This window comes from Pongo abelii, chromosome 1, assembly GCF_028885655.2.
Source record: "Pongo abelii isolate AG06213 chromosome 1, NHGRI_mPonAbe1-v2.0_pri, whole genome shotgun sequence".
In the NCBI taxonomy this organism is placed as follows: domain Eukaryota; kingdom Metazoa; phylum Chordata; class Mammalia; order Primates; family Hominidae; genus Pongo; species Pongo abelii.
Window position 1 is genome coordinate 69,837,853 of NC_071985.2, and position 14,543 is coordinate 69,852,395.

Here is a 14,543-nt window from a genome sequence, read left to right on the forward strand (position 1 = left end):
TTTACCTACCTGTTTGTAGACCCTTTTACTAGTGCTTTCTATATCTAGACCTTTACTGGCACAGCCAAGCAGTTTTGTAGGAATACTGATGCTATGAAGATCGTGGCCCAATTCTTTCCATTTCCAAAGTTCTTCTGCTGCATTATGTACAAGAATTTCTACTTCTTCTGCAGTATGGGGGACTGCCAATAATGTTTCACATGGTTGTTGGGTTACTCTTTTAGGTTCTGCCATTAGAGGTACAATGGTTTCTTCTGCCTTATTTTTTTGGATCTTGTGAGAAGAGCTCAAACCAAAGTCTTCATCAAACCAGTCTTGATCATCTCCTAATGCGCTCAGGAACTCCCGGCTGAGCTCAAGTTCAGCAAGTCTCTTAGCAAGTTCTTCCTGCCCACTGGCACCAAATACTGGGCTCTCCTATAGAAATGGAACCATTCAAACAGAGCACCATTTAGGGGCCTCATATCATTTGTTTTTTTAATAAAGACAGAGTAAACGTATTATTTATATATCTAATATTTCTCTATAAGTAAGCAGAATAAAAAACAATATGGTGGCTACTAATAAACAATCTAAGAAAAAGTTATCCTGTTCCCTCAATTCTACTTACATAAACCTCGCATATAATTGAATTTTTATAAAATGTTTATTGATTAGGGCTCTCCCCGCTTTTTGTATTATCATTATTCTGTTTCTAAAGAACTGTCTGTCTATGGGATATGGAAATGGGATATAAAATTTCTCACCTCTGGTGACCATCTGGCTCAAGTTACTCAAAGTCATTACTTTTGCTCAACTGTCCATGGGCAACATAAACAAGCTGATGGTCTGAGTGCATGTCATAGTGGATCTATTTCATTTTACCAGAATCAACATCACAACTGCTAACCTCTGCAGGCCAACCATGACTGAGTAGATATGTAAACAATTTCACAGGCAAAAAAGAATTGGGTGGTGAGCCACTGGAAAGCTCCATGGAACGAATTTGTTCAGTGAATCTGGAAGGAGATGTAATCTGTGGACAGTACAGGGGTTGTCAACTCAGCAGTTTAAATGGATGTTTTAGTTCCCCAAAACCTGCCAGTGCTTGTGACAACCCTATATTGACTACTTATGACATAATAGAGGACAATTACACTTCAGCCAGGAAAAACAGCTACAAGGCCTTTAAAAACCAGTACAGTGATCCTTCTCTAATAAACAACATGTCAAGGGAAAAAAAACCTATCAGGAGTCACAGAATTAAAATGTACTTATATAGGCAAGGTAAGTTGCCTTGTTAAAAGTGTCAAAAGGTATACTGATACTTTTTCTAGACGAAATACTCACCGGTCTGGGACACATATCTGGAGAGGAAATCTCTTCTTTTTCATCTTCCAATTCAGACCTTAAGAAGCAACCTGAAATATTTGGTGACTGTTCCTCAACATTTTGGGATAGGTCTTGGGGTGTTACTTTCTTTTGGTCATCACCAAGAAGCTCCTGATTGCTAAGCTGGATTTTCTCATCCCTGGTTTTTTTGATTTGTTGTAGTTGATTGACTGTGTCCTTTACAAAGACTTTTAGTAAACTGTCTGTCAGTAAGCTGATTGTTTCCAGTTGTTGTTTTGACTTTTTTTCCTCATTTAGTGATGACTTTAGTTGGGCTTCCAGTTGGTTTTTTTCTCTTGTTAAAAGATCCAGAAGTGGTGTAGAAAGCTTTTCTGAAGCTTCAGCATATAGGTTGTCTTCCTCTTCTGTAAACTGCTGTTGCTTCTGCAATTCTTCAGAAAAGGTATTGTCTAAAGTATCGTCTTCTGCAGCAATGGAAACCTTTTCTGTGGCATCAGAAATGAGGTCTTTGTTTTCCTTTGAAGAAATCTGTGAATCCACTGAAGATTGCTGGTGAACATGGGCTTCAAGTACCCCAGAAATGTCCTGTACATTGTCTGTTTCTATTTTAAGGCTTCTATTTCCATTAACTGAGGCTTCTATATCATTCACACTAGGTAGGGATTTCTCATAAAAATATTCACTGACATCCTTTTCTCTGTCTTTCGGACCCTCTGTATCATTTTGCTCTTGATTATAGTACTGATATTGTTCATCTGAGTAAGAGTCTTCATCTTCATTAATGTCTACATAGTCATCAAAGTTTTCTGGAATGTGAGATATTTTTTGAGGAGGAGCAAAAATACCATGCCTTTCTTTGCACTCAAAATATGCAATGCCATCATATGTTCCATTGTTATTTCCTTCAGGTTTATCTAACTCCACTCCGGCCCAAAATCCTTTAGCAAAACTAGTCTCACCTTTGAATCGAAGAATTCCTGGCTGAACATTTCCAATCAACACCCTATCACCAATGTGGAAATCAAATAACTCATCTGCAGTAGGAACTGAAGCCAAGGAAGGGGATTCAGTAACTTGCTGTTCATGCTCCACATCGCTGCGCTCCTTACTTTTCATCAGCTCAGTAGGGGACTTGAGTTCCAACAGCCTGTCAGAATGAACATTGCTATGGATAGAAAGGCTTTTCTCACTTAGGCACTCACTGATTTCCTCATTACTACCAAAGCTAGTGGCTCCACTTGTAGAGCTCCTCATTGGCTGTGGCTTATCTCTGCAAGACTGAGAGTCTTTCCTGAGTGACAGCAAAGATGACACCTCAAAATCATCTTTGTACAATTCAGCTGAAATTTCTTTCTTGAAAGAAGACACTTCAAAATCTTCAGAGTATGGTATCTCTTTAGGAGCAAAAAGATGTTCTGACCAAGACAAATCTTTTTCCTTTGTGTTCTTTTGTTCATGAATGTCTTTTCCTGATTGGATGTTTGGACTATGATTCATATCTTGATCTGACTGTCTCTCTTTCAACATTTCCTCACTTTTATGGAGATTTTCAGTAGCTAATCCAACTAGGTCTTTCTGAACATTTTCAGAATCTAAAGGAAGATCTTTCTTTGAAAGAATCTCAGATGAATCTCCCTGTTCTAGGACTAATTTCAGTAAGACATCAGATTTACCTTCTTTAGAAAAGACATTTTCAATCTTACTCTTCTTCAATTTTGTATACTCTATTTCTTGTATTTCTGATTTTTTACTAGGTTCTTCAACCTTGCCATCTGAAACATCAAGAATTCTACTAGTGGCATTTAATTCTTTGAGAAGATGTAATGCAGGTACATTTTCTAGAGAATCTCCAGATTCTTCCCTGATTTTCCTTGATGATCTGAGAACTGGAGATGGGGTCTGAAAATCTTCTGTTCGACTGTCCCATTCATTTACTCTCTTTGCACATGCAGATAAAGACCTTTCTGATACTGATCTCTCAGAACCTGACAGTGAAGCATCTTAAAGAAAAAACAAATCACCACATCAAAATTATTTAATCACAATCTTTCAATTTTGTGAACCAAAGTTTAGAGAAAAGCCAAATTTTAGTGAAAAAAACCCCTCTAGTCAATAAATATGACCTGTTTTGGCTACTTTATAAGTTTTTCTTTTAAGAGAATATCATCTGTATCAACGTTTAAAATTACTGAAAATTCTAAAGTTTGGAATAATTTCTCAAGCACTGTCTTAACTTATAAAGTGAAGAAAAATGTATCTAAGTTGATGGAGCCATTGCTTTGCACATTCATCCTCAAATCATGCAAAAATAGAATTGTATGTTGGTTATTACAAACATTTTTCAAACAGGAAACTAGTGAAGGAGAAACAGACTTCCATATATACTTCTAAAAGAATACATTTTCCTAGGAGCTTCAACTAAGCTCTTGAGTTAAAAAGAAAATAGATCAACTATTTCTGCAAATATAGCACTTTAAGAGCTAAACTTGCAAAATATGATCAAAGTAACTTGCAAAATATGAACATTGCTATGTATAGAAAGGCTTTTCTCACTTAGGTACTCACTGATTTCCTCATTACTACCAAAGCTAGTGGCTCCACTTGTAGAGCTCCTCATTGGCTGTGGCTTAGCTCTGTTATGAGCTAACAAACCAAGAGTTAAAAGTTTTAAATTCAAATCTCTGGTTTTTTTTTTTTTTTTGTAAGAGCAAGAATCTGCTCTGTCACCTAAGCTGGAGTGCAGTGGTCACAGCTCCCTGTTGCCTTGAACCTGGGCTCAAGCGATCCTTAGCCTCAGCCTCCTAAGTACCTGGGATTATAGACACGAGCCACTGTGCCTGGCCAAATCTCTATTTTGTCACTGATGTTTCTTTGCGCCTCAGTTTTATTTTCTCACTGAATTAGATTTTATTTTATTTTTTTGAGATAGTGCCTCACTTTGTCACCCAAGCTGGAGTGCAGTGGCTGATCACAACTCACTGTAGACTCAACTTCTTTGGTGTAAGCGATCTTCCTGCCTCAGCCCCGCAAATAGCTGGGACTATAGGTGTGCACCACCATGCCCAGCTAACTTTGTATTTTTTGTAGAGATGGAGTTTCACCATATTGCCCAGGCTGGTCTCAAACTCCTGAGCTCAAGTGATCTGCCTACTTCGGCCTTTCAAACTGTGGGGATTATAGGCGTGAGCTGCTGCGCCTAGCCTACATTTTATTTTCAATAATTAACTTTCTTTTGGTTAAACTGAAAAATGTATACAGCTATTTACCTAAGAAATAGTTAGGCTGAAAATATATATAACCAGATTAAAAATCTGGTTGGGGAAATTCAGAGATGCTGATGATATACTCAGCTATTTAATCTTTATGCTTTGGTTTTTCTCATAAATTTTGGACAATAAAGACTGATTCAGCTGAGTGTGGTGGCTCATGCCTATAATCTCAGCACTTTGGCTGAAGTGCTAATGTTTAACCAGGCTGAGGTGGGAGGACTGTTTGAGTCCAAGAGTTTGAGACCAGCCTGGGCAACAACAGTGAGACACCCATCTCTTAAAAAAAAAAAAAAAAAAAAAAAAGATGAGCTGGGTGTGGTGGCATGCGCCTGTGATCCTGGTCCTGGCTACTTGGGAGACGAGGATGGGAGGATTGCTTGAGCCCAGGGGGTCAAGGCTGCAGCAGTAAGCTATGATCCACTGCACTCCAGCTTGAGTGATAGAGACCCTGTCTCGAATAAAAAAAAAACTCAAAACACCAAAACAAACAAAAAGGATTCATATAAGTTACACATAGCCAATAAATCACTTTAAAATATAAAAGTAACTTTAAAATGTTAAATAATCTACTTAAGAAATTCACTTTTTAATAAAAAAGCTATAGAGGTAGAATTTTGTAGGCCTTTGCATAAATCCTTAGACTATGTAGCTACAAGTTAATTATTTTTTCTAGTTACATACCAACATGTTCAGCAATAGACTCCAGGGATCCTCTGGAACGTTCTGACTCTGTTAGTGATTTCCAATTCTTTGCCGTTTCAGATCTGACGTGTAAAAATTAATGAGCAGAAATAAATATATTATTATAATAACTGGTAACAAAAAGCAGACATTCTTAGACAACTGCTTCTTTCCTCTTCTCTACAGTAGGTATGTCAATCTATGTCACTTTCATCAAGCCTATTTCTAACTCTCATCACTCTCACTAGATGACCTTGCCTTTGTCACTAGATGACAAAAACAGGCCAACAGGCATGAACTTTACCTTCAAACTTTTACCTACAAGTTCATCCATATTCACAGCCATCCTAACTGCCTTTCCTCCTGCCTGCAGGAAGAAAAGTTGTCTCTCTCTTATTTGTTCAAAGCTATTTGCTCAAACCACCCCATATTACTGTCCTCTCTTATTCTTTATAGATAACAGAAGAGGCTACATTCGCTCTCTTTATTTTCTTGACTTCATTTGCTAAACTGTAATACTTGGCTTTCACTTCCTACCTTTTTACAATGCCCTAAAATGTTGCTATTTTATCATCTTGAGTACCTAGCTCCCATTTATTCTCTCTGAATGCTATCTCCTCTGGGTGATTTATGGCTTCAACCTCTATATATGTGCTTATCCTCCTCATATTTCTAACCCTGATAACTTTCCTCACAGTTTCACTTAAACAACAGGCACTTAAAATTAACACTTAAAACCAAAATCATAAGCCTCCCACAGAAAACCAGCTTTTCCATTTAAATTAATGAAACCTTGACCCAATCAACTACCTAAGAGAAACCCGGGAGTCATCTTAGACTTGCTACCCCATCTAGCACTTTAACTAGTCAAGTTTACTTTTTTTTTTTGAGATGGAGTCTTGCTCTGTTGCCCAGGCTGGGGTGCAATGGCGTGATCTCGGCTCACTGCAACCTCCACCTCCCGGGTTCAAGCGAGTCTCCTGCCTCAGCCTCCTGAGTAGCTGGGATTACAGTCGCGCACCACCATGCCCAGCTAATTTTTGTATTTTTAGTAGAGATGGGGTTTCACCATGTTGGTCAGGCTAGTCTTGAACTCCTGACTTGTGATCCACCCGCCTCAGTCTCCCAAAGTGCTGGGATTACAGGCGTGAGCCACCATGCCTGGCTCAAGTCTACTTTTTAATCCTTCACTATCCTAAAATATGTCTCCTGTTTTCTATTCTTCTTACTACTGCTTACTTGAGGTCTGGCTTAGACTATTTTTCTTCCTGCTTCTAAGCTTACTCTTTTCTATCTTTCCTCTATACTGTGGTCAGAAAGATCTCTGTAAACACAAACATGACTGTGTCACTCTCTGGTTAAAATCCTTCAGTGGCTTAAGAAAATTACAAAGCCATTCAATACCATATCATGTAGAAATTAAAATGTACACTTCATAATATAATGGAAAAATACATATGTAACAAAAACACACACACAAAATCTGAGCATAAAAAATCCCGGAAGGAAACATATCTAATTGTTGACATTTGCTATTGTGGGATAGTTGGGTATGATATGATTTAAACTTTTTTCTTTTTACTGCTTCCCTAGAAATAGTAACAATAATAATAATAATAGCAGCAGCTAATACACAATGCTTACTGTGTCCTAAGCCCTGTTAAGTCTTTTAAACCTCATAACAAGTGTATTAATCAGGTATTATTCTTACCTTTATAAATCTCTATTAAAAAACTGAAGCACAGAGGGGTTAAATAACTTGCCCACAGTTACAGAACCAGCTAGAACTGGAGCCAGGATTCAAATTTAGGTAATGCTAAATTAATTGTAATGAGCCTGCCATACCTCTCTAGCAAAAATGTCCCAAAATACTGTTTAAAGAAACCTTCAAAGGCTCCACATTTTCTAAAAGGTAAAACACAAACTGCTAAGAATAAATGAGTACAAGGTTTTCACTATTTGGCTTTTGTTTATTTTTCCTTCTGCTAACTCCAGCAATATCCTATTATGTTCAGCTTCTATGATATGCCAATGTTTTTTTTTTTGCTTTTAGTCATTCATGAATAACGTTCTTTCTGAAATGACCCCTATTTCTCAATTGAACTGATCTAACCTTTACTTTTTGTTCAAAATTTAAATATGATAACCTGACTTCCTAATACACAATATTATATATCCTAATGTTGCAAATTAGTATCTTCTGTATTTGCTTACTGACTGCATTACTATTACATCGCTTGCAGAGAACCGTCATTTACTGAGCTATTCATCCATTTTTGGACATAAAAATTGTTTTCAATGTTTTATGAATATAAAGAATATAAAGAATGTTATTATAAATATATTCATGCAAATAGAGATTTTCAGTACCCCACATTTTCTCAATTTAGACTTCCAAAAATAGGACTACTGGGTCAAAGGTTACAGACTTATTTTTGACTTCTGAAACATAGCCAAACTGTTTTTTTCAAAGGTCCACATCAACTTATGCTACTACTAGCAATGTTGGAAAGTACCATTTTCATTGTACCCATCAGACTGCAGGATTAAAAATGTATTTTAAAATCAATACCTTATACATATAATTTTTAATTGTAATACGTAACAATTTTAATTTACTGACACTAAAAATAGAAAATAATATTTTTACTTCTATAATTTCAGTTACTTAAAAGGTAACTTCTACTGAAAATATTCCCTTATTCCTTTTTCAAACAAGGAAGAATACAGACAAGTTATCAAAAATTTCTACCTGTGTAGTGGTGTGAGGGGTTTGATCTTGGGTTTTTCAGAAGCTGAGGAGAGCGTTTTAATCTGAGGCTTGGCTGTTGGTGATGTTTCCAAATCTTGGCTAAGCTCGGCTTCAGTTTTCTTAATAAATTCATCATATGACTAAGTTTAGAAAAACCAGAGGAGTCACTAGGCAGAATTTTTAAAACTTATTTTAAATTATAAAATAGTATATTTTAAGGTAAAATGCTCAAACAGTAAAGAAGATGTAATATAAAAATCTCCCTCCCTGCTCCCCTCAGCATCATTCTCCAGAACTCTATAGTTATTTGTACATCCTTCTCAAAATAATCTATATATAAGCAAGATATATAATTGTAATTCCAGTATCAATTAAGAAATGATATTGCAAATCTACAGAAGTTTAATACTATGAAGCAATAATTCATACCTTGCCACATTAAAAAACTTCTTTGTATTCTCTAAAGAGTGTACTATTACTTTCATGGTATTTTTAAGAAGTTAGCCATTCTGTTCTGAGTTTCAATAGCAGTAAGTTTCTTATGGGCTAAGTACTTAGGGATACAAATTATGAAAAGAGAAAGGTAGAGTTGACAGTATGATAGTTGAGAATTACAAAAAAAAGTTTCCTGGTTATTACCCATTCTGTAAACAAAACTTTACTAATTTATAATTTGTATGAAATATAAGGGGATTCCTCCATTTAATATATCATTCCTTAGTTTTCTGGGCTGAAGTTCTTACTTTTACAGCTCTATTTCAGACTAGTGTTTTGTTCAACACTGTATGTCTGGTACACAATGTCCTATTCACAATGTCTGGTCCAAAGTAGCCTATCAATAAATATTTATAAAATGAACTAATGGATGGATGGATGCTTGTTAACTGCTACAAGATTTTAGATCCCTAAAATCTGGGCTGAAATCACTATTTTACAGCCCTCATCATCCATGTTACCTTCGTCTGAATTGTCAACATTTTGTTAAAGTAACTCCTGGTATTAAACCTACACCACAGCTAGGTGTTCTAGCTCAGTAGGTATATACGAGGACTATGACTACTAAGATCTGAAAGCTATACATATATGAGTGCAGTCCATTTATTAAATCTGTGATCAAATAAAATCCAATAGATTTTTATATGAACTGGTATGTATTTTATATATATATGTATATCTCATATACTGTAATTTTAAAAGTTAAATACAGAATTTTCTTTTGTCTTTGTTTATGCCACTAAGTAGAATGCTGAAAGAGACGGATCGTATGGCACTCTCTAGAGGGCTCTTTTCTGACTGACATAGCTATTAAGGAACATTTTTGAGCAATACTATTCATTCTAACAGTACTTTATCTCCAACAGTTATTTCAATGACTCCTCATTAGTTGACGGATAAGATGAAATCCAAACTCATCAGTTTGACTTCTAAGGTCCTGAATATAATCTGTATTTTTAAATTTTGTTTCCACTTCTTTCCAGCATGAACTCCCCAGTATGGTCATTGTATCTTAATCACTTTTCCTACTCTAACCACTGTGCAAGTTACAATCCCTATTCCATCTCTGTATTGTGTACCTGTTTAAATGTTTATTTTCTCCAGATCTATTAACAGGCCTATTTTCTGTGTGGAAGACAATACAATGGTAAAGGCTCAGAATTTAAAATTAGAGCTAGATTAAAAACCTAGTTTCACCATTTATGAGCTGTGTATCCTTGGATAAATCATTAATCTCACTGAAACTCAGTTTCCTTATCTGTAAAACAGGGATAATAATACTCACATCTTGTTGTGAGGATTAAATGAAAAATATCTGTAATTAGCTGAGCTCCTGGCACATAAATAGGCATTTGAATATTTGATGATTAAATTAATAATGGTAGGAGAAGCATGTGTTTGCTGTTACACAACAAGGACCAATGGGTGGAAATTAAAAGGACAGAAATTTTGGCTAAATACAACAAAGAGTTCTTCTAATACTTAGAGCACTTAGAGTCTAACAAGGAAACCAATTAGCTTAAAATTTTGAAAATTCCTGTTACTGGAAGTGTTCAGGTAGAAGTTGAATGATGTTCTCTGGTGATGAGATGAGAAGGGATTCTTGCAATGAGTAGGAGATTCAGTCTGATTCTACAATGAATGGCATGTTCCAGGAACACCGGGCTGGCAGAATGTGTGTAATAGAGAAACAGAATGTGTGTAATAGAGAATCAGAATGTGTGTAATAGAAAAGCAGTGTGAGGCAGAACATCTAAGAGACTACGCAGACAGTAGAGGCAAGAGGTCATAAGGGCCCCAGCTAGCCTGGAAGCAGTGGGAATGGAAAAGGACAAACAAGAAACTTTATAGAAGAATCCATGAGAACTAGTGACTGAATGGACAGGAAAGAACAGAATAAGGAAGACATCAAAACCAGGTTCCCAGCCTGGGACAGAATCAGAAAGGCTGCTACAGCTTGGGGGAAAATTCAAGTTAAGAGTTATCATTTAGAAGCTATTCAAATAGTACAAAGAAGTGTACTATTTAATAGGTTGTGTGGCATGAAACACCATTCTGTGAAATAAGGGAAGGGAAGGGGAAAGGGGAAGGGGAAGGAGGAAAGAAAAGGGGAAAAAAAGGGGACAGGGAAGAGGGAAGGAAGAGGAAAGAGGAAAGGGGGAAGGGAAGCAGCAACAATTCCAAAAGCTAAAATTATCTAATACTTCTCTGCTTACGAGGGTATAGACACCAATCTTTCTTTCAAAGGCCTAATCTTTCTTATTTAGAAAAAAAATCTAATACTTTATTTTAATATTTATTTTTTAGAGGTGGAGGTCTTGCTATGTTGCCCAGGCTGGAGTGCAGTGGCTATTCACAGGTGCAATCATGGTGCACTACAGCCTCAAACTCCTGGCTTCAATCAATTCTCCTGCTTCAACCTCCTGAGTATCTGGGACTTCAGGAACACCCCACTATATGTAGCCAATTTTAATATTTATTTTAATACTTGTTATTTTAATATTTAAATTTAAAATTTAATGTTTTGGCTGGGTGCAGTGGCTCACGCCTGTAATCCTAGCACTTTGGGAGGCCGAGGCGGGGGGATCATGAGGTCAGGAGATCAAGACCATCCTCGCTAACACGGTGAAACACCGTCTCTACTAAATATACAAAAAATTAGCCGGGCGTAGTGGCGGGTGCCTGTAGTCCCAGCTACTCAGGGGGCTGAGGCAGGAGAACGGCGTGAACCCAGGGGGCAGATCTTGCAGTGAGCAGAGATCGCGCCACTGCACTCCAGCCTGGGCGACAGAGTGAGATTCCATCTCAAAAAAAAAATAAAATAAATAAAATAAAATTTAATGTTTTAAGCAAGAATGTCCTTAGATACCCTCAGATTTTTTTAAGAGAATAAAATGTGGCACCACACTAATAATGAAGAATCCTAATCCATTACTTTATTAACAACATTAAAAACATTTTAGACGTCACATACACATTAGCCTTGATATTAAACCCCCTTCTTCCTATGTCTAACCTCTAACTGCTTGATCAGACTGGCTTCTTGGGCTTTCAGTCTTTCCTTTTGCCTTTTTTTCTGTTCCTTCTTCAACTGGTTCACGACTGATTTTCTTTTCCGCAACTCATCCTTCAGAGCTCTGATCCTACCTTCAATATCACTCTGATCAGATGTAGTTTCTGAAAGAGATACAAAATCTTTTATTTATAATTTTGACTTAAGCATAATGTTAACTCAGTAACTACTAATAAAAAGCTGTAATGTAATATTCCATTTAAATAAAGCCAATCTAATAATTAAAATATGAGCTTCTGAAAAAGATTTATTACTAAAATGAATCCCTATAATTCCCCCCCAGCCCACCACACACACTTTATTTTTGGCTTGGTTCCTCCTATTTATTTTCACTTTCTAATTGTACTACTTGAAATTATAAATAAATCTTGAGATACACTGTCTTGGTAAGACATGCAGCTGGAAGTTGAGAAATTTTTAGATTGATGAAATTTGGATATTCTGCAAGAAATTACTTCTGGTGACAAGATAATCATATTTAACTGTCTTTTGCCTTAGTTATTAATACATAATTTAATAGTTTTTAAGTCATATTAAAATCAAACTAGAGTTTTACCACTTCAAATTGCTTGTGATTCATTACCTGATGGCTTAATACCACATTAAAAAGAGAGAAATTATAAAGAAATAGACTCTGCTGTAATCTTTCTTTGAAAGCTCTCAAAATATTTAAAATAACTGAAATGAAGCTAGTTAAATCTTTTCTCTCCAAAAGTTCATATACACAAGACGTCTACTCATAGCAACATCATGAAAAAGATATTTCATTATAATGTGTCATACACATGCTATGAAAACAAACAGGTATCATTTAAAGACACTGCTTATTTCACTACACATGGAAATTACATAGGATAGAAATTACTGTTCCTCACACCTCCCTCAATCACACAATGGTGTCATTTCCATACACTAATGTTGAGTGAGACATTTAATAGTCTTACAACAGAAATAATGTCATACACAAATCTTAAGACTTAACATCACATCAAAAACCAGGATTTTATCAGTTACTTCAGGTTAAACTGTGTAAGAGCTAGTTATGGAAGTTACTTAAATGCAAAAAAGATTACAGTCTTTTTAATAGTGTGGTCTAAATGTCTGAATAAAAAATAATAAAATCTGAGTTCCTGTCACTTCTATGACACTGAATTAAGACATACTAGGAAAAGTTAGGCTTGTTTTATATTAGTGGTGGCATCATACTGAGTCCTTAGCATATGCAAGGCTCAATATTTACTTATATGCTTCCAAAATTATTATTATTTTGATAAGATTTTGTAGACCACTACACTCTTACAGGTTTAGTTTCAATTTTGCCCCCGAAATAACTATTTTAAATTAATATTTTAAAAAATTGTATATGCCAGCAGTGATTTTCAATAAAAAATATATTTACCATCTATGGTTGGAGATTTAATAGCAGGTGATGAAAAACCTGGGGTTTTTAGATGAAAGGCCTTGGAAAATGTTTATGTTTTTAAATACTAAAGAAATCAAATGCAGGCCGGGCGCACTGGCTCATGCCTGTAATCCCAGCACTTTGGTAGGCCAAGGTGGGCAGAATGCTTGAGGTCAGGAGTTCGAGACTACCCTGGGCAGCATGGCAAAACCCCATCTCTACCAAAAATACAAAAATTAGCCAGGTGTGGCAGCATGCGCCTGTAGTCCCAGCTACTCAGGAGGCTGAGGCGGGAGTTTCTGATTATTTGACACACACTGATTATATTAGCTTGGTTGATAAACTCTCCCATCATTTAAGTAAAGGTATTATAACTCTACTACATTAATATCTACCACTTCTACAAATACTGAATATAAATAATGTCATCTTGAATAGGTAGTGAATCTGTAGTTTAGAAACCTCAGAGCTACTTTTCTAAAACCATTTATTCTTACTTAAATAAGTGTCACCAATAAAACAGTATCTTACAAATGTTATTATTAATCCTTGGTGCATAACTCATGCAAGGATGGTTGAAACATTATTCCATTGCTAACAAATGAAAAAGATAATCCAGTATTGGCAAAGAAACTTGAAGAAAGTCACTGGTAAGTAAGAGATCCAGGATAAGAACCCATGTTTCCAAGTATTGAAGTTTATGTCTACTGACATGTTATTCTCTTGGAAGTAATTTTTCACCAACGTACATAAAAGCAAATATATAAAAACATTAGTAAATTTCCACAGAGAAATATGAGACAACTTTCTTCAACTGGCCTGACTCAATGATTCTATTCCTAAGAATCTATTCCACACTGAAATATACAAAAAGAATTTTTATCATATATGATAAACACACATATAAATGATATATGATATCACACACACACACGAGTCATAATATTTTTACTACACTTTTTCTACGTTTAGATATACAAATACTTAACATTGTGTTACAATTGCATATAGCATTCAGTATAGTAATATACTGTACAGGTATTACAGCCTAGGAGCAAGAGGCTATACCATATGGCCTGAGAGTACAGTAAGGCTACACAATCTAGGTTTGCCTAAGTTCATTCTATGAAGTTCATATAATGATGAAATTGCTTAATGACACATTTCTCAGAGCATATCCTGGATGTTAAGTGATGCATGACTGCATATATATATGTGTGTGTAAATATTTACATAAAGATGTTTATTATAGCATTATTTGCAATTGTGAAATATTTAAGAAAATCTAAATAGCCATCACTAGGGAAACAGTTAAATAAATTATGGTACATCTACTCTTTGAAATATTATGTAGTTACTCAAAGAAGAAAGAAGAGCTGTAAAAATGGGTGTAGGAAAATTCCATGATTTATAATTGTCTGACACATGGAAAACAAAAGGGTACAACACACAATCAATTACCAGAAAAAAACAAAGAATAACATTTTTCATGTTTCCTTGACTAAATGTTTACTCTCAAAACTAAAACTGAATTCAAAA

At 35.6% G+C, this 14,543-nt stretch overlaps 1 protein-coding gene across 12 annotated transcripts in view; it reads right to left on the bottom strand.

The window, feature by feature from the left end:
- CEP350 (centrosomal protein 350) overlaps window positions 1-14,543 on the bottom strand; it is a 161,097-nt gene that overhangs the window by 17,532 nt on the left and 129,022 nt on the right. For all 12 annotated transcript variants that reach the window (XM_024251622.3, XM_063716813.1, XM_063716811.1 and 9 more), the window contains 5 exons: window positions 11,546-11,706; window positions 8,035-8,174; window positions 5,283-5,365; window positions 1,330-3,332; window positions 10-417 (listed from right to left, as the gene is read on the bottom strand). In XM_024251622.3, the coding sequence (XP_024107390.2) occupies window positions 10-417; window positions 1,330-3,332; window positions 5,283-5,365; window positions 8,035-8,174; window positions 11,546-11,706 (2,795 nt within the window). The remainder of the gene's footprint in view (window positions 1-9; window positions 418-1,329; window positions 3,333-5,282; window positions 5,366-8,034; window positions 8,175-11,545; window positions 11,707-14,543) is intronic.